Source organism: Triticum urartu, chromosome 3A (genome assembly GCF_056163025.1).
Source record: "Triticum urartu cultivar PI428250 chromosome 3A, HENAU_Tu73, whole genome shotgun sequence".
Taxonomy (NCBI): Eukaryota; Viridiplantae; Streptophyta; class Magnoliopsida; order Poales; family Poaceae; genus Triticum; species Triticum urartu.
This window is the reverse complement of record NC_141875.1, coordinates 49563836-49590921: the sequence shown is the minus strand read 5'-3', so window position 1 is coordinate 49590921 and position 27086 is coordinate 49563836. Positions and strand designations below refer to the sequence as shown.

Sequence of the window (27086 nt, the reverse complement as noted above, 5' to 3'; positions counted from 1 at the left end):
TTTTCTTCCACCGCCCATTTGATTGTGTTTGCGTCACCCGGAAGTAATAAGAAGACCAGGACTGTTGGCTTCTTGGAATGATTTACGGTTTCGCTAAAGCACATCTAGATGGGTTTTAGGTATTGCACATCTAACCTCTATGTCATTGATTTTATGCTGAGATTCGTGCGAGCGTTTTCTTTTGTCTTTTATTTTCTTTCTTATTTGATTGATGCATTTAGATGCGTAATAATTAGGACACATCTAAATGTGTCATAGACAGATCTGAAAGTACATCTTTGCATATCTACTGTGTCCGGAGTTACTATCGGACATGGTCCGGTTGCAGGCGCTTCGACGAGCAGCGAGAGAGGGCGGCACCTAGGCCGCCGCGAATGTGAACATTAAAACATGTGCCATGGAGCCTGAGCTCCACAACAACTTTTCCAATGCTACTTGCTACTCCCTCCATTCCAAAATATAGTGTGCCCGCATTTCCTAAGGTTGAACTTTGACCATAAATTTAACGAGCAAGACCGACTGCGACAGGAGAAAAAGTTACATAATTGAAAACTTTTTTCGAATACGAATTCACTAATATAACTTTTGCTCCCGCCGCAATCGGTCTTGGTAGTTAGATTTACGATCAAAGTTGAAGCACGGGGATAAAGAAAACACTACATTGTGGAATGGGGGGAGTACATCTTTGCATATCTCTGTGTCCGGAGTTACTACCGAGTCGGCGCGGTTGCGGCCCTACGAGGAGCAGCGACGGACGGCGGCACCTTGGCCGCCGTGCATCGGGTTACCTTGGCCGGGGCGTGCTAATCGAGGACGGCGCCAAGGATGACACCGACGTGCTCCCGGTGGGTTCTGCGCCATGGCCAATGTTGATTTCTCGTGGAATTCTTTGTATGTAGAAACAAAGGCCACTAGTAGTCAAATAAGTGACAAAGAAAATGAAGCAACTAATCTCGTTTATTGTTAATTATTTGATCACGTGGCACTTGCTAATTAGCAAGTGCTACTTTTTCCATACGACTTCCAGCATCTGGCGTGGTTCCACTAAGTATGCTCCTAATCCATTTGTTTTATGTTAATACATACAAGTTGCTAGTACTGATCCTACAGCTTCCCCGCCTTCAACGCCACCACGACGGCCAGCCTGGTTGCCGCCACGAACACGACCGTGGTCGGGCCGGCGGCGCTGCTCTTCCAGCCCGAGATCGACTCCACCGCGGCCAGCATCAACGTGTCCGAGGGCTTCCTGCTCCTCCCGGACACGGTCGACGTCTGGCGCGCGGGCGCGGGCGGTGGGCTGCTGCCTGCGCGCGAGGCGTCCTTCAACACGAGCTTCACGGTGGAGAGCTCCGCCACCCCCGTCTCCTTCGTGCTCCTCCTCGACAGGTCCCCGCTGTTCAACAGCCGGACGGGCCTCCGCGGCGCCAACGGCTCGGCCGACGCCGTGCCCGACGCCAACGCCACGGCCAGCGGCCTCGCCGCGGTCGAGGTCGGCGCGGTGAGGTCGTACTAGCCGGAGTCCCCGTACGTCGGCCTCAACGTCACCGTCACGCCCAACGGCCGCCGCGCCGTGGCCGTGTGGGTCGAGTACGACGCCGCCGCGCACGTCCTGCGCGTGTACGTCGCGGCTGGCGGGGAGCCGAGGCCGCCCGGAGCCCTCATCGACGCGCGGCTCTCTCTCGCCGGCCGGCGCACCACGCAGACCGCGATGGTTGGGTTCTTCGCCGCCACGGTCCGCGATGTCTTCCTCGGCGTCCGTGACTGGGACCTGACGGTGGACAGGTTAGACGCCGGCGGCAAGAAGAGAACGTCATGGTGGGTGATACTCATCGCGGTGCTCGGGTCCGTGGCAGCCACAGCCGCCATTGTCACTCTGGCGGTGCGCTACTTCGTGTCGAGGCGCCGGACGCGCAGCATGGAACCCAAGCAATAGTTTGTAGGACTGCCATGTGTTCAACCCATGCATACCATGTATAGCCCTGTAGACGTCTACTATCTCTAAACCGCTGTGTTTTACTATGTTACTTCCATGTTTGAATTCATATTTAACGATTGAATTAAGATCAGTTTTTCTTAGGAGAGAAAGCCACTTGGTGCACTTTATTAACTCAAATCAAAGTTACATCATCCATAATGACCGGAAATTTAAAAAAAACGGGGGGGATCACCATCCTAAACAAAAGTAGAGTTCGAATCAAAACAATGTGTGAAAGAAACCAACACCTATACGAAGAGCCTTTTGAAAGCAATCCATCAAAATAACAGAGTAAGGGCTCCAGATTTCAATCACACCATTGTAAGCTTGAATAATTTCCAGAGAATCTGATTCAACAATCACCGATTGACATCCAAGATCTTCCAACTGTTCCAGCCCTCGCTGAAGTGTGATCGCCTCTGTTGTTGTCGTGTCATGGGGATGATTTAGCAGCCACGACGCCCCCGCCACAGCCTCACCACGACTGTTTCGAAGAACAGCAGCCGCCGCACCCTTCTCAAAATAAGCTGCCTCGACGTTTAGCTTCTACTCCCTCTGTTCCGAATTACTTGTCTTAGATTTGTCTAGATACGGAGGTATCTAACACTGAAATAAGTCTAGATACATTCGTATGTAGACAAAACCAAGACAAGTAATTCGGAACGGAGGGGGTACGATTTAACTGGAGGTTTCTTCCACAACACCTTCTCTGGTTCATTCAGATTAGTGGCTCGACTGAACTTACTTGTGATTGCCAAGATAGCGAATGCAGTACTTATAGGATTAAGGACTTTTTCTCCCTTCGCAAACTCTCTCAGCTGCCACGAAATATACCATGCGCCAATGATCAAAGACTCCCTGAGGCCCAATCGGCCAAGCACAGGAGGATGGCTCGCTGGCTGTGTGAGAAGCTCCTCAAGAATAACACTCCTGACCTGTCAATATTAATCAATCACTTCTTCTGTTAACGGTTGCATTCCCAGTTCTGTCCACACTTGTTTTGCCCTTCTACATGTGAACATCAAATGGCGTATATCTTCTGCTCCTTGCTCACACAGGACATTGCAGGTGTACCTTAATATGTCGATTTGCTAGTACTGCCATACCATGGACAATCCCATGCAAAGCACGCGTGGCAAATACTTTTATCTTACTTAACATAGGGTTAGTGGCTATCTGGGAGTTACTGTCGCGAGGTATACGGCCACAGGGTTTGTTTTCCGCTTTATTTCCGGGTCAAGGTTGTTTGCTTGCTGAATTTTACATTATTAATAATATATGGCTACATGCATCGTTCTGATGTACAGGCCGGGGTCATCCTCTTAAAAAAAAAGTCCCAAACAAGATTAATATTCATTGATCCTTTCCCATCACTTCTTCTAGTTTGTGCACCGTACTGGTGTTCCCACTCAACAGGAAACATAGGTTGTTGTACTTAACAGGAAACATAGTTTTCTAGGTTTGCCATTCATTTATAATTTCCTTTTTTCGTACCACCTTGAAAGTTATGGACAAGGAAGCCCAATTTCACCCCATCCCCAAGCCTTTGCCGCGGGGCTTTTTTTTTTGTCGCAGTGGTTTGGTTCGGTTCTTTTTTTCCTGTGCAAGAAAAATCCAAAAACCAGAGAAAAAAAACAAAACCATGTACGCGGCACATATAGTCAACACCAAATTCTGAGAAAAAATGGAGTAGAGTGTATCACAAACCTTGCCTAAATTCTGTATAAATTGAGAATTTTCACTAAATGGGGTACTATCTTTCCAATCTTTTTGTAAACTAATTATTGTACATCTTTCCAGTCCTAATGAATCAACACGCAAAGCTCTTGTGTGTGCCCAAAAAAAAACCCGGGTATTATATCTGTCAAAAACATGAATTTGCAAGTAAAAATAAAATTCACTCAAAAAAAGGTACTGTCTAATGTGTTGGATTCTAATAAATGCTCTACCTGTAAACAAATATAAGACCGTTTAGATTACTCCTACTTAGGAGTACTAATTATGTCGATAAGCGTCAGTCACATCATCACGGCAGCAGCACGAGATCATCACGAGCACATCTGCTGCAGCCATGCGGCGGATCCAACGGTGCATAACCGGGTCGATCGTGCCCGAAAAATAGCTTATGAAATGAACAGTATTAAAAAACTTGAAGATACAAATGGGGTTGTTCATTCTGGAGATGCAATGGGCCAGGCTGCTACTTCTTACTTTCAAAACATCTTCACTGCCGACCCCTTGCTTGATCCATCTCCTATTGTACAGCTCATGCAAACACATGTTAATGATGAAATTAATGAGTCTTTATGTGCTGAGTTTACTGAACAGGAGATAGCGGATGCTGTTTTCCAAATTGGACCGCTAAAGGCCCCGGGATTGGATGGATTTCCTGCTCAATTCTTCCAAAGAAACTGGTCCACAGTGCGTGCAGATGTTATAGCAGCAGTTAAGGAATTCTTTAACTCAGGTATCATGCCAGATTCTGTTAATGATACAATCATTGTTCTGATTCCGAAAATTCCGAACCCGGTTAAATTAACTGATTTTCGCCCTATTAGCCTTTGTAATGTTATCTATAAAGTTGTTGCTAAGTGCCTGGTGAATAGACTGAGACCTCTACTCGATGATATTATTTCTCCTACTCAGAGTGCATTTATTCCGGGTAGAATGATCACGGATAACGCCTTAATTGCATTTGAGTGCATCCATTATATCAAGCAAGAGAAGGACCCAGAAAAAAGTTTCTGTGCTTACAAGCTTGACCTTTCCAAGGCTTATGATAGGGTTGATTGGAATTACCTTAGGCAAACAATGGAAAAGATTGGTTTCACTCACAAATGGGTTGACTGGATAATGACATGTGTCACCACTATGAGATATTCTGTAAAATTAAATGGAACAATCTTGGATTCATTTGCACCGTCGCGTGGGCTACGGCAAGGTGATCCTCTATCTCCGTACCTATTCCTGTTTGTTGCAGACGGTCTGTCTGCTCTTTTTGACAGTGCAACCAGACTAGGGAATGTTTTTCCTGTGAAGATACGTCGTAGCGCCCCGGGAATCTCTCATTTATTGTTTGCTGATGATACACTCCTATTCTTTGAAGCAAAACAATCTCAGGCAATGCATGTTAAGAGTATTTTGAATGCTTATACTGCTGCTACTGGACAATTACTCAACCCTGCAAAATGCTCCATCCTTTTTGGGGAATATTGTCCCATTATTCAGCAGCATGAAGTCAGAGCCATGCTCCAAGCTGATACCATAAAATTTGAAGAGAGTTACCTTGGTTTACCGACTCCTGGTGGTCGCATGACAAAAGGTAAATTCCAAAATCTACAAGTTAAGCTGACAAAGAGAATGTTGCTTTGGGGATGCCCCTCACAAGGTGGTAAAGAAGTTCTTATAAAGTCCATTGCTCAGTCCATTCCAACTTATATCATGAGTATCTTTAAATTGCCTCTAGGACTTTGCGATGAACTAAATCAGATGATCCGCAACTATTGGTGGGGCTCAGAAAAAGGGAAAAGGAAACCCATTGGAAATCTTGGGAGGAGATTACTAAACCGAAGTGTATGGGTGGTATTGGTTTTCGGGATTTCAGGTTGTTTAACCAAGCCTTACTTGCGCGGCAAGCTTGGCGTCTCCTGACAATCCCGGACAGTCTTTGTGCACGTGTCCTACGTGCCAAATACTACCCTAATGGTAGGCTTGAGGACACTGTTTTTGCTGGTAACCCGTCATCATCATGGCAAGGAGTAGCTCATGGTCTTGAGCTTTTGAAAAAAGGGCTAATATGGAGGATTGGAAATGGCACCCAAGTGCGAATATGGAGAGATAGATGGATCCCTCGAAAACCCTCCTTCCAAATAATCTCTGCCAAGGGGCGTTGCAGGTTGAAGTGGGTGTCCGAACTCTTGGATATCAATGGCAACTGGGACGTTGCTGCAGTCCGTCAATGGTTTCCGCTTGATGCTGATGTAATCTTGAAGATCAAGAATTCCGTGTGCAACGAGGACGATTTTATTGCTTGGGCTGGAGAGAAGACGGGCATCTTCTTGGTTCGTAGCGCATATAGGATTGCCTTTGAAGAAATGAACCAGCCGAATCAATCTTCTTCCAGTAACTCTCCTGATGGAGAACGAAGAGCTTGGTCAGCTATTTGGTCTTGTAATGCTCCACCAAAGACCCGCATTTTTGCTTGGCGTGCTGCAAACAACTCACTTCCGACTTGGGATCTGAAGCATGCTAGGAAGCTGGAGGTTGTGGATTTATGTCCAGTTTGTGGCACTGAAAAAGAAGACACATTTCATGCTTTGTGTCGATGTCCCAATGCCAGGAATCTTTGGCTTGCAATGGCTGATATTTGGCCTATCCCCGATCTTAAAGACATGATGAACACAGGCCCGGAATGGCTTCTCCATGCCCTGTGCAAATTGCCTGATGAGCAGCGCCTGCACCTGGTTATGCTCTTATGGAGAATTTGGTACGTTCGGAATGAGGTAGTACATGATAAACCAGCACCGCCAGTTCAGGTTTCTGTACGCTTTCTTAGAAGCTATGTTCAGTCCATTTTGACAATCGCCAAAGAGTCAGAGAAAGACCCTTTGAAGGGGAAATCTGCTATGCTAGATTGTTCTTTTTCTGTTGCACCTGCGGCTACGTCTGAACTGGTAATTCCACCAGCTGTGTGGCTGAGACCTGAAGAAGGACGATTGAAACTCAATACAGATGGCTCCTTTGTTTCAGCGGACGGTACTGCTGGCAGCGGCATGATCTTGCGTGATCACAACGGTAATATAGTCCTCAGTGCTTGTCGTCATCTGTATCATTGCCTCAATGCTTTAGAGTCTGAACTTGCAGCCATCAGAGAGGGTCTGTCACTTGCTTTACAATGGAGCGAGCTACCTATAGACATTGAGTCTGATTGCTTGGAGGCTATCAATCTGTTGAAGAAGGGAGAAATGGATAGATCTGCGAACAGTTTCATGGTTCATGAAATCAAAATACTCATGGATCAACGAAATTCTTGTATTACTCACATTTATCGTAGTCAAAACACTGTAAGCCATTTGTTGGCATCTTTTGGTAGAACTACGGGTCGTACCATGGTGTGGCTCGGATCTGGACCTGATGAGGTCGTCAAACTGTGTAATTCTGCTAGTAGCTCGGCTACGTGAGTAATACAAGTAATTTCCCGCAAAAAAAAAATGAACGTTCGCAAGACAAATTGAGATGTCGACGGCTTCCTATACGCTTTCCATGTTGTGTACGTGTCCGAGTAGTATACGTGTCGGTCACCAACGCCGACCCAAAACCGGGCCGCCGGGCACCTCCCAGCCCTCCACAAAAGAGAAGAGGAACGCCGCCTCCTCCCACGACGTACCCCAGCGGCGCAGCGCAGGCGCGATGGGGAAGAGCGAGCTGAAGGCCATGGCGAACCGGATGAAGGCCAAGGGGCTGCAGAAGCTGCGGTGGTACTGCCAGATGTGCGAGAAGCAGTGCCGCGACGAGAACGGCTTCAGGTGCCACTGCTCGTCGGAGTCGCACCAGCGGCAGATGGCCGTCTTCGGCCAGGCCCCCGACCGCGCCGTCGAGCGCTTCTCCGGCGAGTTCCTCGAGGCGTTCCTCGCCCTGCTCCGCCACGGCCACCGCGGCTCCCGCGTCGCCGCCACCGTCGTCTACAACCAGCTCGTCGCCGACCGCCGCCACGTGCACATGAACTCCACGCGCTGGGCCACGCTCACCGAGTTCGTCCAGTTCCTCGGCCGCCAGGGCCTCGCCACGGTCGAGCACACGCCCAAGGGCTGGTTCATCGCCTACGTCGACAGAGGCTCCGAGCAGGCCGCCAAGGCCGGGCTCAAGCGCAAGAGGGTCCAGTCCGAGGAGCTCGTCATTGCCCGGCAGATCGAGCGTGCCCAGAAGAAATCCATGGCCGAGGCCAATGGTGCCGACAATGGCGACCTCGGGAAGATTGAGGATGCGTATTCGGGACCAGGCGACGCTGATCAAGAAGAGTTCAACAAGGCAACCGGGAAGGTTGCGATCGCACTCCGGCGCGCTGCTCCGGCAACGCCTGAGGTTAAGCCAGAGATGAAATTTGGCTTGGATGAAGAGGAGGAGGAGGTGATCAACAACAAGGGGAAAGACGCAGGGAAATCAACGGGTACGAGGAGGTCAGCCATTGATGATCTGATGGAGGAGGAGGAGAAGGCCAAGGACCGGAGCAACAGGAAGGACCACTGGCTGTGCCCCGGCATCGTGGTCAAGGTGATGAGCAAATCACTGGCCGAGAAGGGGCACCACTACTACAAGCACAAAGGGCTGGTGAAGAGGGTCATAGACAGGTACGTCGGCGAGATCGAGATGCTGGAGAGCAAGCATGTCGTCAGGGTCGACCAAGATGAGCTCGAGACCGTCGTCCCACGGATCGGCGGGCTTGTGCGGATCGTCAATGGCGCCTACCGGGGATCGAATGCGAGGCTGCTCTCGGTGGACATGGAGAGATTCTCCGCCAAACTGCGCATTGAGAAGGGCCTCTATGATGGGAGAATTCTCGAGGCTGTCGAGTACGAGGACATCTGCAAGGTTGCTGATTAGTGAGATAGGGTAGAGTTTCATTTCAGATCCAGTAGTAGCATTTCAGAGGTTTTGCTTAATGCAGTGGACCTATGGAGCCAATGTACTAGCAGCTCTGACTGTTAGTTTTTTTTTTCTTCCAACAAAAGGTGCTTTTATTAATTCAAAATGTAACCTCCGTCGGATACAAAGCATAATGAGCAACACCCAGCCTATGACTATTAGTTGCCTGACAATATTTGAAATGGTGATTGTCCATGGAAAATTATGCCAACCATGCAAGGGTGGCATATAATTTTCATTTGCAGGAATAAACAGCCGCCCTCCTTGATGTTACAACACAATCCAGTAGTACAACATACTTGTTTCAGGCAATGTAGTTTGCAAAGGGTACGATATAAGCCAACAAATTTCTAGGCGTAAAATAAGAAGTTCAGTGTGTCCTGGTTGCAACCAAATCCTGTCTGCTGCAGGAATTACTTAGTCTTGATCTTCTCACTTTGATGAATCGCTGTGCAGATCCTCTTCCAGCTCCTCGTGGCGATCAGCAACGGTATCACAACCCATGAACTGTTTGCGCCGATGAAATATGCCCAGAAGTAGAACGGACTGGCCCAGAAGTTGAAGCCGTCCAAGTAGGCGGTGGTGAAGTAGACGATGCATCCGTAGAGCTGACCGAGGCACACGGCGAACTGGAGGATGTGGCTGTAGGACTTGCGCGATGCGATGGCATAGCTGCAATGAGAAAACTCGTGGTAAGATGAAAGTAAAGCTTGTGCATCATAAAAGTTTGAACAGCGGAGCTGGACTGAAATTTCAGATTAACTATATCGGCGATGGACTTGTGTACTAGGCAAGAAAATGAGCTTGCCATTTTTATAAACAAGTTCAGACTGAAATTGTCAAGAGGAGAGATTCTTCAGACCCCTGGAACAGGTTCAGTAAAAACAGTGCTAGTGCCTTGTCTTGCTATACTTTGCGGTCGAGTAGATCTAAATTTGGGTCAAACCAAGAAACGCAAAAGGTACTGAATTGTTTGTTTGCACATTTAATCACCAAGCATGTACTACAGATTTACTCAACCACAACTAATATCTGCAAGAACATCAATCTGCAAAATTATCATGTGGTTCTTACATTTTGCAAAATGCAATACTAAGCTGATAGAGTTTATACTTTTGAAAGAATATACTGGGCAGTAAGCACTCCAATTTCGCTCAAAATATGCTATTCTAACCCAGGACCGTCTAGATTCAACCAAATACTCAAACCATCACGATGCTTGTTTATTTCAGGGCCAGCAAAACAGTCCACAAGAAAGCACATGAAAACCAACTCCACCTTTCAAGAGTCCTGCAATCTGTTGGAATTCCATTATCTTTCATGCATCTTATCATGCAAATATAGAGCACTAGTGTTAATACAGGACCACCACACTACTTGCGGATCCTACGCAGTTAAGCCCATTTGCAGAACCATGTCTGAAAAATGCAGAAAACAGAGCAAGCTGCTGCTGCTGCTGCTTCGTATGAAGCACCATCATTCATAGCCAAGATGAGAAGACGTACACTGCGAGCAGCGAGGCGGGGCCTTTCAGCACGGCCGTGATTCCTTCGACGGTGACGGTGGCGGTGTCCCTGGCGACGTACCTGGAGTCACCCTTGCTGTACTCCTTCCCTGGACAAACACGAGAGCAGACACAACGACCTCAAGGACTCCATCTTGACCGATCCAGATTTGGAGCTAAACTAGCTAGTAATTGGGATTGTTCTTGGTGAAAAGAATCAGCATGGAGATCAACTTACAGACTTCGTCGAAGAAGTTGGGGTTGGTCTTGGTGAAGAAATCGGGGGTGAAGACGAAGGGGCCCTCGATGAGTATGTGGGTGAGGCCGGTGAACGCCCACCAGCACATGAGCAGGCGGTCGGTGCCGGACAACCTGCGGCATCTCCCTGCGCAGCGGAGGCGGAGGCGGAGGCGTGAGCTGACTGACGGCCGGCGAGATCTCGACTGGGGCGGGATTGGGGGAAGGTAATGTTTTTACCGGAGAGGAGCCAGACGGCGACGAGGACGAAGAGGGAGGTGCCGAGGTAGGCCCCGAGGATCTCGAGCTGGGTGAGGCGCAGCGGCACGTAGCCCGGGAGGTCCAGGCTCGCCGGCACGTAAGGGTGGGCGCCCATCGCCGCCGCCGCCGCCGTCTCGATCTGGGAGCCGGAGCTGGAGAGGGAGCAAATCAGCGCTAGTCAACCGGGGTGTATACCGCACTGGTGATGGACGATGGATGATGGGTCGGAGCTTTGTAACGGAGGCGGGCATGGGCATTGGGATCGTCGCCTTCTGGATAAGCAAATCAGATCCTGACTGTGACAACTGCAATCATCAATCATTCTTCTTTTTTAAATCAGGATTGGGGGTTCTGCACACTGTGATGCAATAATCATCTTCAATACGGCGTTTGAGCGTTGTTTCCTGTCTGAAGACGTTGTTGTTGAAGAATTTCGCCGTCCTTGTGGTGTCAAGAGAAGATTAGTGCGGATAAGATCGTTATTGTAGTTTGTCGATCTCTGTTTTGACCGCTTTGGCTTTTTTCTTCTTCTTCTTTTTCCATGCTAAGGCATGGCTTTGGTCTTGTATGACATTGCTATCTGTCGGTGTGTTTAGTGTGTTTAGTCTGTGTTGCCTTTGTGCATCTTAGCTATGCAGAGGCTGGTGTCTGCTCATTATCTGTTGTATTCACTTGATGCTTCATTTTGAGGTAATAAAATCCACCCTTTGTCGGAAAAAAAATCTTGAATACGATGTCATTTCAACTTGTAACATGAAAGACGTAATATAATAAACCTTCATTTCACTTTGGCCCGCCCGTCCACATGCGATTTTTGCCCCAAAACGCGACGCCGCCTACCCGACTCGGCTGCCTATTCCCGCCATCAACCGCGCCGCCGTAGTCGACGCCGATCTGATTGTGCCCCGCCGAGATCGCGCGACCGATTTGGAAATTCGTCGGAGCTCCAGCTGTCGTAATGGTTGTACAAGCTCTCGGCCACCTTCTTGTAGCAGTTTTCAGCCGCCGAAGCTAAAAAGGTGATGTCGCACGACCACCGCAATCGGCCGAGCCAGCGGTTTCTCGGGTGTTGCCTTCACCGGCGCCTCCACGCAAGCAAAGTCCTCCGGCAGCCACGCGGCTACCTGCAGCCATTGCCCACTCGGCACCCGCCATCTCAAGTCTGCAGCCGCCGCACACATCCCGACCCGCCGCTGGTTGATTCCTTCCACCTTGCCCGCAACGTGTTCGAGCAAATTCCCGCAATGAAAAAAAATCTTGCAAACTAGGAGGGTTTTTTTATCGGACATGAACGTGTAGTTTGACGGTGATTTCCGCATTGTAGATGAGTCGTGCGACTCCTCTTTCATGGACGATTCCTCGTCGGATGAGGAATTTGATATGAACGAAGAAGAGGACAGTGCTATGCGAGGGGCAATGCACAAGAGGAATAAGTCAAAGCATGGTGGTCCCTTATTTGGCCGTGAGTTCATCGGGAGAACGGGTTCAGAGCATGAGGGATTGATGTGCAACTATTTTGGTACACCACCCGTTTTTCCAGAGGGTACTTCCATCTCCGGTTCAGGATATCCAAAGATTTGTTCATCCACATTTTGCAATTTTGTGAACCAACATGATCGCTCCTTCTAGCATGGCATGGACAGTTTAAGGGTCGCGGGAAGGATGCCTGTTGGAAATATGCCCTAGCATCGCTCCTTTCTCCCGCAACTTTGTAACACACGAACATGCTACCATTGTCCGTTCTGTACATGCACATGCTATGTGGGTGAAATTATGATACCATCTCAACTTTCAACTTTTTTAGAGTTCATTTGAAATGCTTTCATGTCTTATGGTTCGGCCCTCGTAATACCATGACCATTAGTCCCTGGCCCATGCCAACTTTTAACTTTCAACTTTCTAAAACTAATGGCACTAACAGAAACTTTCAACTTTCATCTATTCTCATTTTTTAGTAAGTTAATCACAAACTTGTGATTCAAAGAATTCAAATTTTAACTATTCAAATTTGAAAACTAATGGCACTAACAGAAAGTTTATAATTTTTCTAAAACTAATGGCACTAACAAAAAGTTTATAATTTTGCTAACCTAAAAGCAAACAGAATTAAAAATTAAAGCAAAAAACAAAAAAAATGCAAAAAACAAATCAAAAAAAAGGAAAAAACTATTTTTATAGTAAAGTTAATCACAAAATAAAATAAATAAAGCAACAAAGAAAACAAAAAAACTAAAAAAGTGTTTTCAAATTTGAAAACTAATGGCACTAACAGAAAATTTATAATTTTTGTAAAACTAATGGCACTAACAGAAAGTTTATAATTTTGCTAACCTAAAAGCAAACAGAATTAAAAATTAAAGCAAAAAACAAAAGAAAATAAATAATGCAAAAAACAAATCAAAAAAATAGGAAAAAACTATTTTTATAGTAAAGTTAATCACAAAATAAAATAAATAAAGCAACAAAGAAAACAAAAAAATAAAAAAGTGTTTTCAAATTTGAAAACTAATGGCACTAACAGAAAGTTTATAATTTTTGTAAAACTAATGGCACTAACAGAAAGTTTATAATTTTGCTAACCTAAAAGCAAACAGAATTAAAAATTAAAGCAAAAAACAAAATAAAATAAATAATGCAAAAAACAAATCAAAAAAACAGGAAAAAACTATTTTTATAGTAAAGTTAATCACAAAATAAAATAAAATAAAGCAACAAAGAAAACTAAAAAACTAAAAAATTATTTTCAAATTTGAAAACTAATGGCATTAACAAAAAGTTTATAATTTTTCTAAAACTAAAAGCATAAAGAATTAAAAAATAAAGCAAAAAAACAAAAGAAAATAAATAAAGCAACAAAAAAACAAAAAAATGCCACCTACTGGGCCACCACGGCCTGAATACGACTAGAAACCCTACCATGGGCCAGGATTCAGGCCCGCAGCGGGCCCAGTAGGCCCACAGGCATTGCAGTGACAGATTAGGCCCGAAAGCCTGCAGTTGAGAGGAGTTCGGGAGGGTGGGCGTAGCAGCGCTTATAAACCACTCCCGAGCCCTCTCAACTAGCGAGGTGGGACTAAACTTTTGGGCGCGGGGCAGCACAAGGCCATTGGTCCCGATTGGTGGCACCAATCGGGACTAAAGGGGGCATTGGTCCTGGTTCGTGCCACGAACCGGGACCAATGCCCCCCTTTAGTCCCGGTTGGTGGCACCAACCGGGACCAAAGGCCGCCGCTTCCCGCCCTTTGGGCTGCTGAAAATTGGCATTTGGTCCCGGTTGGTGCCACCAACCGGGACCAAAGGGGGGCATTGGTCACGATTCGTGCCACGAACCGGGACCATTGCTCTGGGTATATAAGGTAGCACTTGTGATAATTTCGCCAACCGCTCCCATTCGCCCCCGACGCCCCCAGGCCGTTCGTCGTCGTCGCCGCCGCCCCGAGCCCGTCGTTGCCCGCTCCCCGTCGCCGTCGCCCCGCGCCGCCGCAGGCCTTGTCCCCGTCGCTGCTTGCGCCGTCGCCGGCCTCCTCCTCGTCGCTGCGTGCGCCATCTCCGACCCCCTCCTCGTCGCCCCGCGCCGCGTCGCCGGCCTCCTCCCCGTCCCCGGCCTCCTCCCCATTGCGCCCCCAGTGAGCTCTCCCCTTCCCATCGATCCCTGTCGCTCTGACCATCGCCGCCGAGAGGCTCATATGTATGGCTATGTATGTATGTATGGCTATGTATGTATGTATATGCTCATATGTATGTATGTATGTATATGCTCTCTGTATATGGATTTGGCTATGTATATGCTCTATGTATATGCTCATATGTATGTATGTTCATATAGCATTTTTTCTATATATGAATTATTATTTTGTTCATGGATATATGCTAAAGAAAATGAGGGGGGTGATAGATGATGATGAGGGGTCGAGAGTGGGACGAGAGGTCGAGAGGTGGCGAGGGGAGAAAAAAAATGTTATCAGGGACGAGGGTCGTCGAGGGGTCGAGAGAGGGACGAGGGGTCGAGAGAACTAAATAAGAAGAAGAAGAGGAGTGGAAGAAGAGGAGAAATAAATAAGAAGAAGAAAAAAGAAGAAAAAGAAGAGGAGAAGAAGAAAGGAATAGTGGAGAAGAAGAGAAAATAGAATATATTCTATTTTCTCTTCTTCTCCACTATTCCTTTCTTTTTCTCCTCTTTTTTTTTCTTCTTTTTTTTTCTTCTTTTTTTTCTTTGATCTTCTCCTCTAGCTATTCCTTTCTTCTTCTCCTCTTTCTTCTTCTTCTTATTCTTCTTCTTCTTCTTCTTAATTTTTATCGGGAACGAGGGTGTCGAGGATCGCCGAGGGGTCGAGGGTCGGGAACTAGGGTAGAGGGTCGAGGGTCGTTAAAGGGTCAAGGGTCGAGGGTTTCAGGGTCGAGGGTTCGAGGGTTCTATAGGGTCGAGGGTCGAGGGTTCCAGGGTTGTCTAGGGGTCGAGGGTTCCAGGGTCGTCGAGGGTTCGAGGGGTCGAGGATCGCCGAGGGGTCGAGAGAGGTTTCCTAGTGTCAAAGTATTGAAGAAATCCATGCCTATGGCGGAAGGAGCTCATCAACCTTCCGAACTGGACGCCTCCGCCTCCTCCTCCTCCTCCGGCGAGTCAGGGCACTCCGCCTCCTCCACCGCCTCCTCCTCCGACGAGTGATGATCAGGGCCCTCGGCCGGCTCCTTCTCCGGCGCGTGGCGGCACTCCGCCTCCTTCTCCGCCTGCGCCGACGTGCCCGAGCAGCCAGCCTCCTCCTTCTCCGCCTCGTCAGCAAGGGCGGAAGAGACCTGCCGCCGCTCCAGCTGCTCCAGCGCGTCGTAGTCCTTCTCCTCCGCCTCGTAAGCAAGTAAAGAAGACAACCGCTCCGTCTGCTCGGTCGGTGTCTAGCAGTACAACCAGAGGCGGGAGGACATACAGATTCGGTCCTTCTCTGAAGACTCCAGAGAAGTTACCATATGAGAGGACCCCGGAGGAGAACGCCGAGATCGGGCGAACCGAAGTGGATGACTGGTTTCAAGGGTTGAGAGCAAAGAGACATCCACCTCCGGAGGAGAAGGTAGATCCAGTGAAAGTGAAGCGCACTCTGGCTGCCCTGGCAAAACCACCCAAGTCTCCGCCGAAAGGCAACTATGAGCGCATTATTGCAAAGACATGGGCCGAAGCGGAGCGGTCGGGAAGTACAGTCAGTGATCAAAGGCTGAAAGAACGACGAGCAGCTGGGAAACAAATTGCCCAGCTCGGCAAACAAGCGAAGCAATCGTGCCCCCCCTCAAGGTGCCTAGCGACATCGTCGATCCGAGGATGGTGCCCGGTTATGGCAATGTTGACGATTACCTGCCCGACGATGTACATTATGATACCATGGAGGTGCAGATACACAGATACGAGTACGGGAAGCCTCTCGTCAAAGATGAAAAATCTTTAACAACGATGATGCGAAAATTACATGATTGGTACTTGAAAATCTGCAGATAGTCTGGGGGAGGAGTACTTTGTATGCGAGAGTTAAACCGGAGCATGACCTCGTTGGAAATGAACTGTTGCCTATTCCATTTGAGGAGTTCTATCAGTTTTTCAATCAATTGGCCCTCGATAAAACAACGATCACCTGCTACTGTCTGTAAGTACTACTACTTCTGTCATTAAGTCTCTCTATATAGCTCATCTCTTTCATTGCATGTATTTATAATTATCCTCACTATATTATGCAGAATGAAGATCGCCGAATTGAAGAAAAGACAAATCGGTGATATTGGGTTCGTTAACACATATCTCATAGATGCAACTGAGGTTCAACATCGTCCCGGAGATACCGAGGCCAACTTGCTATGATCATTCAAAAAAAATGAAAACAAAGATATAATACTCTTTCCTTACAACTTCAAGTGAGTGTTACTGTCTTGTGCATATTCGGTTTCCCTTATATATTAGTCCAGGTTATAGTAATGTAATTGATGAGTTATGCATGCGTGTGCAGTTTCCACTATATTCTCCTAGAGATTAGGCTTGAGCAGGGAGTAGTAACCGTCTTGGACTCTAAACGAAAAGATCCCCAGGAGTATGCGGACATGACTGAAATCCTCAAGAAGTAAGTTAAATCGATCATTATTCACCATATCGGCAACTTTGTTCATTTCCTGATATCAAGTAATTGTTTTCTTTGTCCGGCAGGGTTTGGAGAAAATTCACCAGAACAATTCCGGGACTGCCGAAGGAGCTGGAATTTAGACACCCGAAAGTAAGTACTATAGTAGCATGTTCCATGCATCTCCTAGTGATTCAAGCGCTAGTTTCATCAATACCATTTAGCATTCTTGCTTATCAGTTTGATTGACCTCTATTTCTTGTAAAGTGGTTGTGGCAGGAAAAAGGGAATGATTTCTGTGGATACTACGTCTGCGAGTCCATTCGCCACACGACCTGTGAGCGGGGCGGGTACTCTGACGAACAATATGAAGTACGTAAATAACAACATTCACAATTTTATTTTATTACCATCATTTGTATTGAGTTTCATTCATTCATATATATATGTATTGACCCCCTTCTTCAAATTAGATGTTTCGGAAGCGGGATGAACTCCTAGCACCAGCTCGCATGCGAGCAATTCAAGAGGAATTGGCGGCATTCTTTCTTGACCAAGTGATCGCTGAAGACGGAGAATACTATGTGGACCATGAGTCCGTATGATTATATTTGTAAGAGATAATTATTGTATATATGTAGCCGGTAATGTCGGATAGATATACGAGAACTTGTTGTTCGACCAATCTCTCGGAGAAGGAGAGGTGGTCGATATCACTTCTCTCTGTATGCATATATGTTCATGACGATCTTCTGTTTCCTTCGTTTGCTTACTAGCTAACTAGCGTGTCTAGTCCTCTCTATACGTATGTATAGTACGTAGCGTCGACCAAGCACGGACGTAAGAGAGGACACTTCTCTCTATTAATTATAGCTAGCTAACACAATATATGAAACACCTAAATTAACTCCCCAAAACCCCCAAACCCCCCCCCTTTCAAAAAAAAACCCAGCCACAGAAATGCTGACGCGTGGATGCCTATTGATCCCGGTTGGTGCCATCAACCGGGACAAAGGGTCTCCTGCCTGGGCTCTGCGCACTGCCCACGTGGAGGCCCATCAGTCCCGGTTCTGGATTGAACCGGGACTAAAGGTATAGGGCATTAATACCGACACTTTAGTCCCGGTTCAGGAACCGGGACTAAAGACCCTTACGAACCGGGACTATAGCCCCTTTTTCTACTAGTGAAGGTCCGTCCTTAGTGAAGAACTCAGACAGTCCCATACCTGAACTATGACCGGTACAATACGTTTGCCGTCGTGACACCAATATAGATGGACAGAATATGACATGGGGCTGGATCAGCTATATAGGATCACTGAAATATCAGCCAAGACAATAAACCCATGCCTTTACATGAGTTCCTCTCGTATCAGACTTTCCATCAACAAATGGATCATCAAGGACAACATGTCCTTCAACAAATGGATTATCAAGGACAACATGTCCTCAAATAAAACAGGAATCAACAAAGGATAAATAAGATTCAAGGTCTAGCAACATAATCAGAACGATGATCACAGGAGACAACAATAAGATAGGATTCAAGGAGTTAGCAAAGTAACCACTTGCCTCGGATAATATGATTTGTCCTTTAAAATAATATTTTGCCAGCTCCAATACTCCATCATCTTTGTATAGAATCTGACGAACACTCATATACTAATATTCTTCTGACGTATGGCTCCGTTCTTCCCTCCAGCAACATCTACACGATCTATATATCTTCAAACATGGACGCATGCATACTTATATTCTTCATCTCTCTTCTCTTCGCTCTCTCTCCGCTGGTATGCTCTATTTCTCTCATGCTCTCACTCTTGGTGATGAGGATGTGCAAAACGAGTAGCAGCAGCTATTTATAGATGGTGAGCCCAGAGTGAACTTAGCTGAGCTGTTCTTGAAGCACACGATCATCTGGACTCTACCTATTACGTGGCAAGCATGCATTGGTCTACGTGGAGAACCTGGTAAAAGATCAAGCCGCAATGGCCTTTGACCCTTGCCCCTTGACCCTTCGAACTGCTGCCCCTTTTGCTTGTGCAAAAGCCAAACAAACCTGACCACTATACAAAACCTCCACGTAGAAATTTCTTGGTCCTAAATATCTAAGGGTGCTGCCAGCACAACCTAGCTTCATCTAGTACCAGGCCACGTTGGCCCTCTCATGCATAGGATTTTACTTAGCTTGTAAGCATAGTACATACGTGTGCATTCTCATCATTACATGCATGCACATCTTCTAGTATTTGGCCATCTTCTCATTACTAGCTAGCCTCTACTACCCACTAATTTGTATTACTTTGCATGCTAATGCCATAACGTGAGTGCATGGATGCTAGTCTATGTGCACATATACATACTTACTTAGTGTGTAATTATATCCATCTAATATTTTATGCATGCAAAAATTACAGTTCTATTTTAATCACTTGAATCAATAATCTAGCATATCTTATTTGCCCAATATTTTCTGTTAAACAATAATAGAAATTTAATTAATCATCTTAATTTAAATTAATAACCCAAAAATATGGGTTATTACAGGTATTACTCGTAGACTCTAGAGTACATGGGATCATTACATGAATATGTTTGTTAACCGTAAAGAGTGCATGGTACCATTAATTCACTCCTCGGTCCATAGGATCAAACCCTAAGTTTGACACATGTGTCTCATAAAGGCAGGATATTCTTTCATATTTAAGTGGGAGGCGAGGTTTTCATCGGTAGAGAGACTTCGTCAGCCTCTAGACCCGTTAGGTAACTCTTTCAAATGTGCTCATAGAGATAAGTGCATTCATATGAGTAAGTGTTTGAGCGTGTATATGAGCGTATACGCCCATGCCATGTTCGTAAAAAAATGTCTCTGATGCAATGCAGAAAAGTAAGAAGAATAAGCCTCTGACATCACTAGTTAAGACACTGGGCACTCAAAATAAAGTTGTTCAAATTACTATTCACAAACTGCACGCAAACCGCGTGCTAGCTCATGGACTGATGTACCGGCATTCAGCGCAGAGTGCAAACGACATACACATCCGTATTCTTTTTCACTGGTATGTACACATCCGTATTAACTTGAGGTCATCTCCGACATCGATTTGATCATAGGGGCCTGAACTCGACGCCTTCCACGACGAGCCCACGCTTGTGGTACCACCCCAGCATCTCAAAGCTCACCGCCACCTCCTCCCCCGCCACTGCCTCGTTGCCGGTGCGCAGCCGCCCCATCTCTATCTCCCACCACCCGTCGCCGCGCAGCGCAGGCCCCCTCACGTCGACGCCGTCCGTACCTTTCCCGCCTCTGAACCTGCGTGCCTCGGCGGCGTCGGGGCGGAGGCACACGGTATGGCGGGATGGGGCACTGCCGCCCACGCTAATCGTTGTCTCCTGGTCCGGGAAGCTCAGGCCGCGGTGGGCGTCCGTGGTGACGAAGACAAGGTACGCTGCATAGGCGGTGGCCGGCGTCAGCGCGGCTGTGGGGAGCCGGCCGTAGATGTCCAGGCACGTGCAGTCCTCCAGCTGGGCCACGTCCGCGAACCTGATATATTTATAGGGCAGAGATTATTGCAAATTTTACAACCAAATCCATTTGGGTGCGCGGAATGATTTCTTCAGCAGATAAAGAATTCAAGATCAAACTCCATACTGTAGTAATCTTTTAACTTCTTGTGGCGATGCAACACTGAGCACCTTTCTCTATGTACAGGAAGTTAACAAATAACGTATATACGCAAAAAAAGAAGCTAACCAATAACGTAAAAAGCATTGCTAACCATTTGAATCAGTGACACTTAGTCAGTCAGTCAAAGTTTATTAGAGATGATTTGTACTTATGTAGAACAACAAATCAGACACAAATGGAGAAAGCGCGTGGTATAAGCAAGCTGCTTATTTTCTCAAAAAGAAAGCCAGCGAGCTAATAATACTATAATAGTCAATATCAGCACAAGGACACTACTGGTAGTATCACAATTTAATAATCTTATAATAGAATGGCAAACTTGCCGGCAACGATCCACGTCGATCATGTGATGCACACAGCTAGGATACGATTACCAATGCATAGTGTATCGGTGGTATTGGTGGCTCTGACTCTGAGTTTGTACCATTAAAAATCTTTGTAACTGTTTCTTCCCTAACTTAATGAATCAACACGCAAAGCTCTGGAAAAAAATTCGTCGACGGCGACGTGCGCAAGTTGACGAGTGATCAACTGGTGATGGATGCCAAATTATTTGGGGAGTCGTCGGGTGCGGTGGCCTGTGGAGTTGACTTTGTAAGTAGATCGTAGCCACACGCACGCGCATGGACTTGCTTAGTTAATCCTGCCCGGCAACGGTGATTTCTGCCTTCTACGACGCTGTCGGAGAAAACGATTGCATAGTTTTTTTTTAAGATGATGGCATAGTTTGTGGACGTGAATTTCCGAACAAGTCTCACCGATGGACTTGGCTGCAGCCTGGTTTGAAGGAAATAAAATAGGCATAACGACACAAGAGAAGATTCAGGCATGCATGGTAGACTAGTAATTGGTGTGTTTGTGTTCTACTAGTAGTAGATTAGCAACCAATTAAAGTTAAAGATGGCAATCGAGTTCGTAGATCGGGAGTAGTGAGGAGAAAGGAGCAGAATCTAACAAGGATGGACGTGGATGTTTGTACGTACCTGGAGAGCGGGTGGGGCGTCCACCTCCAGCTGAACTCGCCGTCCTCCCACGGCAGGCTGAGCCTCCTCGCCGACAGCGCCACGCACTTGGCCCCGCTCCCCCTGGCCAGCCACACCGCCATGCCGCCGCCGTCCACCAGCACGGCCGCGTCGGTGAGCCCGAGGAAGGCCTCCTTCTTGCTCGAGCCCGACGGCGACGCCGCCCCCGCCGTGGAGCCGGAGCGCGAGAGAGGGAGGCGCCGCGCCGGCGCCTGGTGCAGCTGGAGGATGGCGCGGTAGTCCGGCGGGAGGAAGCGCGCCCAGACGACGTCCGACTCGGCCGCGTCGCGGAAGCAGGGCGACACGGCGGCGCAGCGGCACGCGTCCCACGGGGAGGTGAGCGCGAGCACGTACGCCACGCACGCCTCCGGGAGGTCGCACAACCGCGTCGTGTCCTCCTCCGTCGCCGCCGCCGTCGCCATGCCGGCTCCGAGAAAGCCCATCGTAAGCGGCTATAGTACCCTGAAGATCGGGAGTTGAGAAAGCAGCGGGACCTCTATGTGTGTATGCGTTGTGTGGCCAGGAAGGACCTGGGTGTGCATATATACTACCGTACCGTACGGCGCAATGGCAGTGGGGCACCGAGAGTCAGTCAAGACAACAAGGTGACGACGAAAAGGAGCAGCCGTTCCTCTCCATGCACCGATCGAGGCGCCGGGGCCAGCGGGTTATATATTGCCGTGAGCCGACCACGTCCATGGCCACCCGGCCGCATGCGTGGAGGACGACGTACACCCTGTGTTTGCCCTTCCGAATGTATTACAGAGCCCCTTAAACATAATAAAAAATATATATCAGGATCTCTAGATCACCGAGTGACCACTACCACTGGCAGAACGAGGCGTCGACGCGTCACTGTCGTTGCTCCCCTATCTATTCCTGCTTGACCTTGTCGATGACAGACGGAAAGTCTTCGTACACGAGCCCCTAAGGGACAAGCGCTTTGGCGTGGTTTTAGTTGTTGAACCCTTAAATAGATCTAAAACAACTAACATCAAATCTCGTCGTCGCCCGCACCCACAACAAAAAACCCTAATGTTGCCGCTCCAATATGACGGCAGAAATCTACGCTAGAACTCCGTTGACTATGTCTAGATGAACGGTTTCAAGGAGGAACAGAGTCCGGAAGGCAAACTTAAAAAAGAAGCGTCGCCATCTATCCAAACATGACACCTACGGGGACTAAAAAAGTTAATCTAGGCTACTAGGCGGAGCAAAGGCACACAGATTCCTCTCCCCGTCATTGACGGCCGGAGCGGCAGGCAGATGAGATGCGAATCCATGGGCTCGTCAGCAAAGACTGAAGAAGAGAGTTTGTCTAAGAAAATATTAGAAAACGCTTCAAGAAAAAGTCTCTACTGCAGCTTATCTAAGGAATATTCGGGTTATTATTGGATGTATAAGGATTACGTAAGGCTGCGTAAAAAGTTACGTAGGTGTAGTATTATCGACCAATTAATTAGTGTTCATCGCAGTTCTTGCCAAGGAAGCGAGGATGGATGATTGAGCGGTGAGATACCTGGTATTCCACGCAAAAGATTCCGGCAAAAGCGTCAACCCCGCAATTGTCTGGAGAAGATTCATTGGCTCACTCGGTTGGTAGTAGCAACCACGGGGTTCCTTTCGTCCGAGAGCCAAAGTGTAGACCGGAATCCAACGGCCCGCACCTCGCCATTCACACTAGAGATTATGTAATTTGCAAATTGGGATTTGTGTAAGCAAACGATTTGACTGCAAGTATAATACAGGTTGTTTCATGGCCTCCTCCCATCAAACACAAGGCAACGTACGAACGAATTTGTCACGCGTCATTCAAGAAAAACGTGTTGGTATAATACAAGTTCTTTTCTTTTTGCGGGTGATATAATACAAGTTCATTAGTTGCGTGACAGAGAGCATGATGTTTATTCTAAAAGGATTAGGTGAATGGTGTATCATCGAGACAACATTTCCCTAACCTTGAACTCGGCGTCCCAATAATAAGAAAAGAAAAGAAGAAACTTGAGCATAATATATTTTTTTCCCATTTCAAATTAAACGCATGTAAAGTGGTCCATAAGAAATCATATGATTTTCACTTTCTAGTCCTGCGAATTATTGTTATTTTGAAGGAAAAGTCTTACAAATTATTCAAACTAATTATATAGGAAGTAAGAAACATAATCTTCCAAAATTCATGTAAAACTCCTTTGAACCAAAGAGGCTCTGCGTCACAATATATTGAAGAAGTCTCTTTCTCCATTTATCGCACCTTGACATTCTTCAACGTTAGACATTTAAAAAATGTCAAGATCAAGTACAGGACGCCAATTTTTTTCGCATAGAGAATCATAGCAAGGAAAAACTACCCACACACGTAACAAAGACATCATCAATCACTGACAGGGAATTTAGCCGCCAAGATGACGGAAACATCTACTACAACAACAGCAACAAAAAAAATTCAAAAGTACGCCAATGGCATATCATATTTTTATAGAGGAAAGAGAGCATATTTACAAGAAGTGTATCTCGACTGCGTACATTCAATCAAACACAAGACGCCAACACTCACACCTACTATGACAAAACCTAGGCTACCCTCTCACAAAACGTTGTAGGCCACTAACACCACCTGCCGCCTGCTGCCAATCTGCCACCTCCACTAGAATTGTCGTGGTGAGCTCCAAGGGTCTCTTTTGCTGCTCTGTTTTGTTAAACACCCTCGCGTTTCTCTGTTTCCATAAGGACCATGTAACTGCTATGACAATAGTGTCGAAACCTCTTCTATCGGCCTTGTGGAGTTTCCTTCTCTCTTTGAGCCACCATTCTATAGTCATATCTGTAGGAAGGGGGTCCTGGACATTGATCCGGGGCATGTCCCAGACATTGCACCATACCTCACGGGCGTACGGGCATCATGTGAGGATGTGGTCTGCGTTATCCTCGTCCTGCAGACAAGTGTAACACGCCGAAGTCTCATCCTGCAAGCCATGCCTCACACGCCGATCCGGTGTCCAGATCCTGTACTACATAGCCAACCACGCGAAGATTTTGTACTTAAGTGGCGCCCAGCTCCTCCAAATGCATGTGGCCATCAGAGATTTAGTCCAACCCAAGCCCGAACATATCCTTCTGTAAATGTATTTAGCCGAGTACTGTCCTGTTGCCGTGCAAGTCCAGGTGAAAACATCCCGCTCATCCGGGTTTCTATGCACCGTGGCAAGTGTGTGGCATAGATGCATACATTGTATTTGCGCCATGAAGGTGACTTGAGGTTGGCAATCCTCCGTCCATCTGTCGTGGAGGAGGGCTTGCTGCACCGTCCGTGTGTTGATGACTCTCTTCTGCACGGTATCCAGCAACAGGGGCGCAATGTCATCCACTACGAAGCCGTCAATCCATCTATCGCGCCAAAACTGCACTTTGTCTCCCTTGCCAACACTAATCTGCACAAAGCTGTCAAACACGTCCCTCACCATTGTATCTTCGATCATCAAAAGCCCCTGCCAGGGCATGTGTGGCTCCGTTCTCCTGAGCCATTCCCATCTAACTCTTAGAGCGAGTGATTGTAATCTTAGGTTCTTAATACCAAGACCTCCAAAACATTTCAGCATGCATATATTATCCCAAGCGACTAGGCATTGCCCTCCATTCACCTTGTCTTTCCCTGCCCCAAAAAATGATGTCCACTTATTGATATCCTCAAGGACCAATGCCGAGGCATCTGCGATCATAAGATGATGTATAGGCCTAGCAGATATGACAGATTGTACTAGGATTAATCGTCCAGGACGTTGGATCAACCCCATCTGCCAAGCTGGCACGAAACGTCTTACTTTGTCCAATATTGGCTGCCACTCAGCCCGGGTCAAATTGTTCATCGCAAGCTGTAGACCAAGGTACCGACATGGAAATTCCGCGATGTCACATTGTAGTAGCTTGGCCACCCTCTGTCTATCCTCCGGGTTCCCTCTCATCACAATTGCAGAAGATTTCTGGTAGTTCACCCGTAGACCCGATGCCTCTCCAAAGGCTTGCAAAGATATATTTACGAACTCAAGGTCCAACTTGATTGGCTTGATAAACAATGCAACATCATCCGCGTATATTGATAGTCTTTGCACAGCCGTAATGCCAGGAAATTGGCTCATCACCCCCATGTCCATGGCTTTCTGTACGAGCACCGTCAGCACATCCATCTGAAGGAAATATGCCCTAGAGGCAATAATAAAGTTATTCTTTATTTCCTTATATCATGATAAATGTTTATTATTCATGCTAGAATTGTATTAACCAAAAACTTAGTACATGTGTGAATACATAGGCAAACTGAGTGTCACTAGTATGGCTCTACTTGACTAGCTCGTTAATCAAAGATGGTTAAGTTTCCTAGCCATGGACAAGAGTTGTCATTTGATGAACGGGATCACATCATTAGAGAATGATGTGATTGACTTGACCCATCCGTTAGCTTAGCACGATGATCATTTAGTTTGTTGCTATTGCTTTCTTCATAACTTATACAGGTTCCTATGACTATGAGATTATGCAACTCCCGAATACCAGAGGAACACTTAGTGTGCTATCAAATGTCACAACGTAACTGGGTGACTATAAATATGCTCTACAGGTGTCTCCGATGGTGTTTGTTGAGTTGGCATATATCGAGATTAGGATTTGTCACTCCGTGTATCGGAGAGGTATCTCTGGGCCCTTTCGCTAATGCTCATCACTATAAGCCTTGCACTATGTGACTAATGAGTTAGTTATGGGATGTAGCATTACAGAACGAGTAAAGAGACTTGCCGATAACGAGATTGAACTAGGTATTGAGATACCGACGATCGAATCTCGGGCAAGTAATATACCGATGACAAAGGGATCAACGTATGTTGTTATGTGGTTTGACCGATAAAGATCTTCGTAGAATATGTAGGAACCAATATGAGCATCAAGGTTCCGCTATTTGTTATTGACCGGAGATGAGTCTCGGTCATGTCTACCTAGTTCTCAAACCCGTAGGGTCCGCACGCTTAACGTTCGGTAACGATTGGTATTATGAGTTTATGTGTTTTGATGTACTGAAGGTTGTTCAGAGTCCCGGATGTGATCACGGGCATGACGAGGAGTCCCGAAATGGTCGAGACATAAATATCAATATATTGGAAGCCTATGTTTGGACATCGGAATGGTTCTGGGTGAGTTCGGGAATATACAAGAGTACCGGGAGGTTACCGGAACCCCCGGGGAAGTATATGGGCCTTATTGGGCTTTAGTGGGAGAGAGGAGAAGGAAGCCTAGGAGGGGGAACCCCCCCCAAGCCCAATCCGAATTGGGTGGGGGACGCCCCCCCCTTTCCTTCCTCCTTCCTCCCCCTTCCTTCCTCTCCTAGTCCAACTAGGGAAGGGGGAATCCTACTCCCGGTGGGAGTAGGACTCCTCCAGGGCGCTCCATAGAGGGCCAGCCCTCCCTCCTCCTCCACTCTTTTATATACGGGGAGGGGGGCACCCCATAGACACACAAGTTGACTATTGTCTTAGCCGTGTGCGGTGCCCCCCTCCACCATAATCCACCTCGGTCATATCGTCGTAGTGCTTAGGAGAAGCCCTGCGTCGGTAGCTTCATCATCACCGGCATCACGCCGTCGTGCTGACGAAGCTCTCCCTCGACACTCAGCTGGATCGAG

General features: G+C 47.1%; 2 protein-coding genes and 2 pseudogenes across 2 annotated transcripts; 2 read left to right on the top strand and 2 right to left on the bottom strand.

The window, feature by feature from the left end:
* The first annotated feature begins 1102 nt into the window (after positions 1 to 1102).
* On the top strand, positions 1103 to 1973 carry LOC125546555 (uncharacterized; annotated as a pseudogene).
* A 5408-nt stretch (positions 1974 to 7381) lies between these two features.
* Positions 7382 to 8687, top strand: LOC125546556 (KIN17-like protein pseudogene; annotated as a pseudogene).
* Positions 8688 to 8805: 118 nt separating this feature from the next.
* HYD1 (C-8,7 sterol isomerase) lies at positions 8806 to 10877 on the bottom strand. The gene is made up of 4 exons (XM_048705628.2): positions 10599 to 10877; positions 10360 to 10506; positions 10123 to 10231; positions 8806 to 9289 (listed from the first exon to the last, which is right to left on the bottom strand). Exons 1-4 carry the CDS (start codon positions 10732 to 10734, stop codon positions 9031 to 9033), a joined length of 651 nt encoding a protein of 216 aa, XP_048561585.1. The 5' UTR covers positions 10735 to 10877; the 3' UTR covers positions 8806 to 9030.
* An 8764-nt stretch (positions 10878 to 19641) lies between these two features.
* Positions 19642 to 22047, bottom strand: LOC125547800 (F-box protein PP2-B10-like). Its single transcript, XM_048711568.2, has 2 exons — positions 21380 to 22047; positions 19642 to 20252 (listed from the first exon to the last, which is right to left on the bottom strand). The coding sequence occupies exons 1-2, from the start codon at positions 21859 to 21861 to the stop codon at positions 19817 to 19819; spliced, it is 918 nt and encodes a 305-aa protein (XP_048567525.1). The 5' UTR covers positions 21862 to 22047; the 3' UTR covers positions 19642 to 19816.
* Positions 22048 to 27086: the final 5039 nt, after the last annotated feature.

Coding starts and splice junctions, on each gene's coding strand:
- HYD1 (XM_048705628.2), bottom strand. CDS start 10,734: ATGGGCGCCCACCCTTACGTGCCGGCGAGCCTGGACCTCCCGGGCTAC. Junction 10,232..10,359: donor CAACTTCTTCGACGAAGTCT/GTAAGTTGATCT, acceptor GTGTTTGTCCAG/GGAAGGAGTACAGCAAGGGT. Junction 9,290..10,122: donor CCCGCCTCGCTGCTCGCAGT/GTACGTCTTCTC, acceptor TTCTCATTGCAG/CTATGCCATCGCATCGCGCA.
- LOC125547800 (XM_048711568.2), bottom strand. CDS start 21,861: ATGGGCTTTCTCGGAGCCGGCATGGCGACGGCGGCGGCGACGGAGGAG. Junction 20,253..21,379: donor ACGCCCCACCCGCTCTCCAG/GTACGTACAAAC, acceptor TAAATATATCAG/GTTCGCGGACGTGGCCCAGC.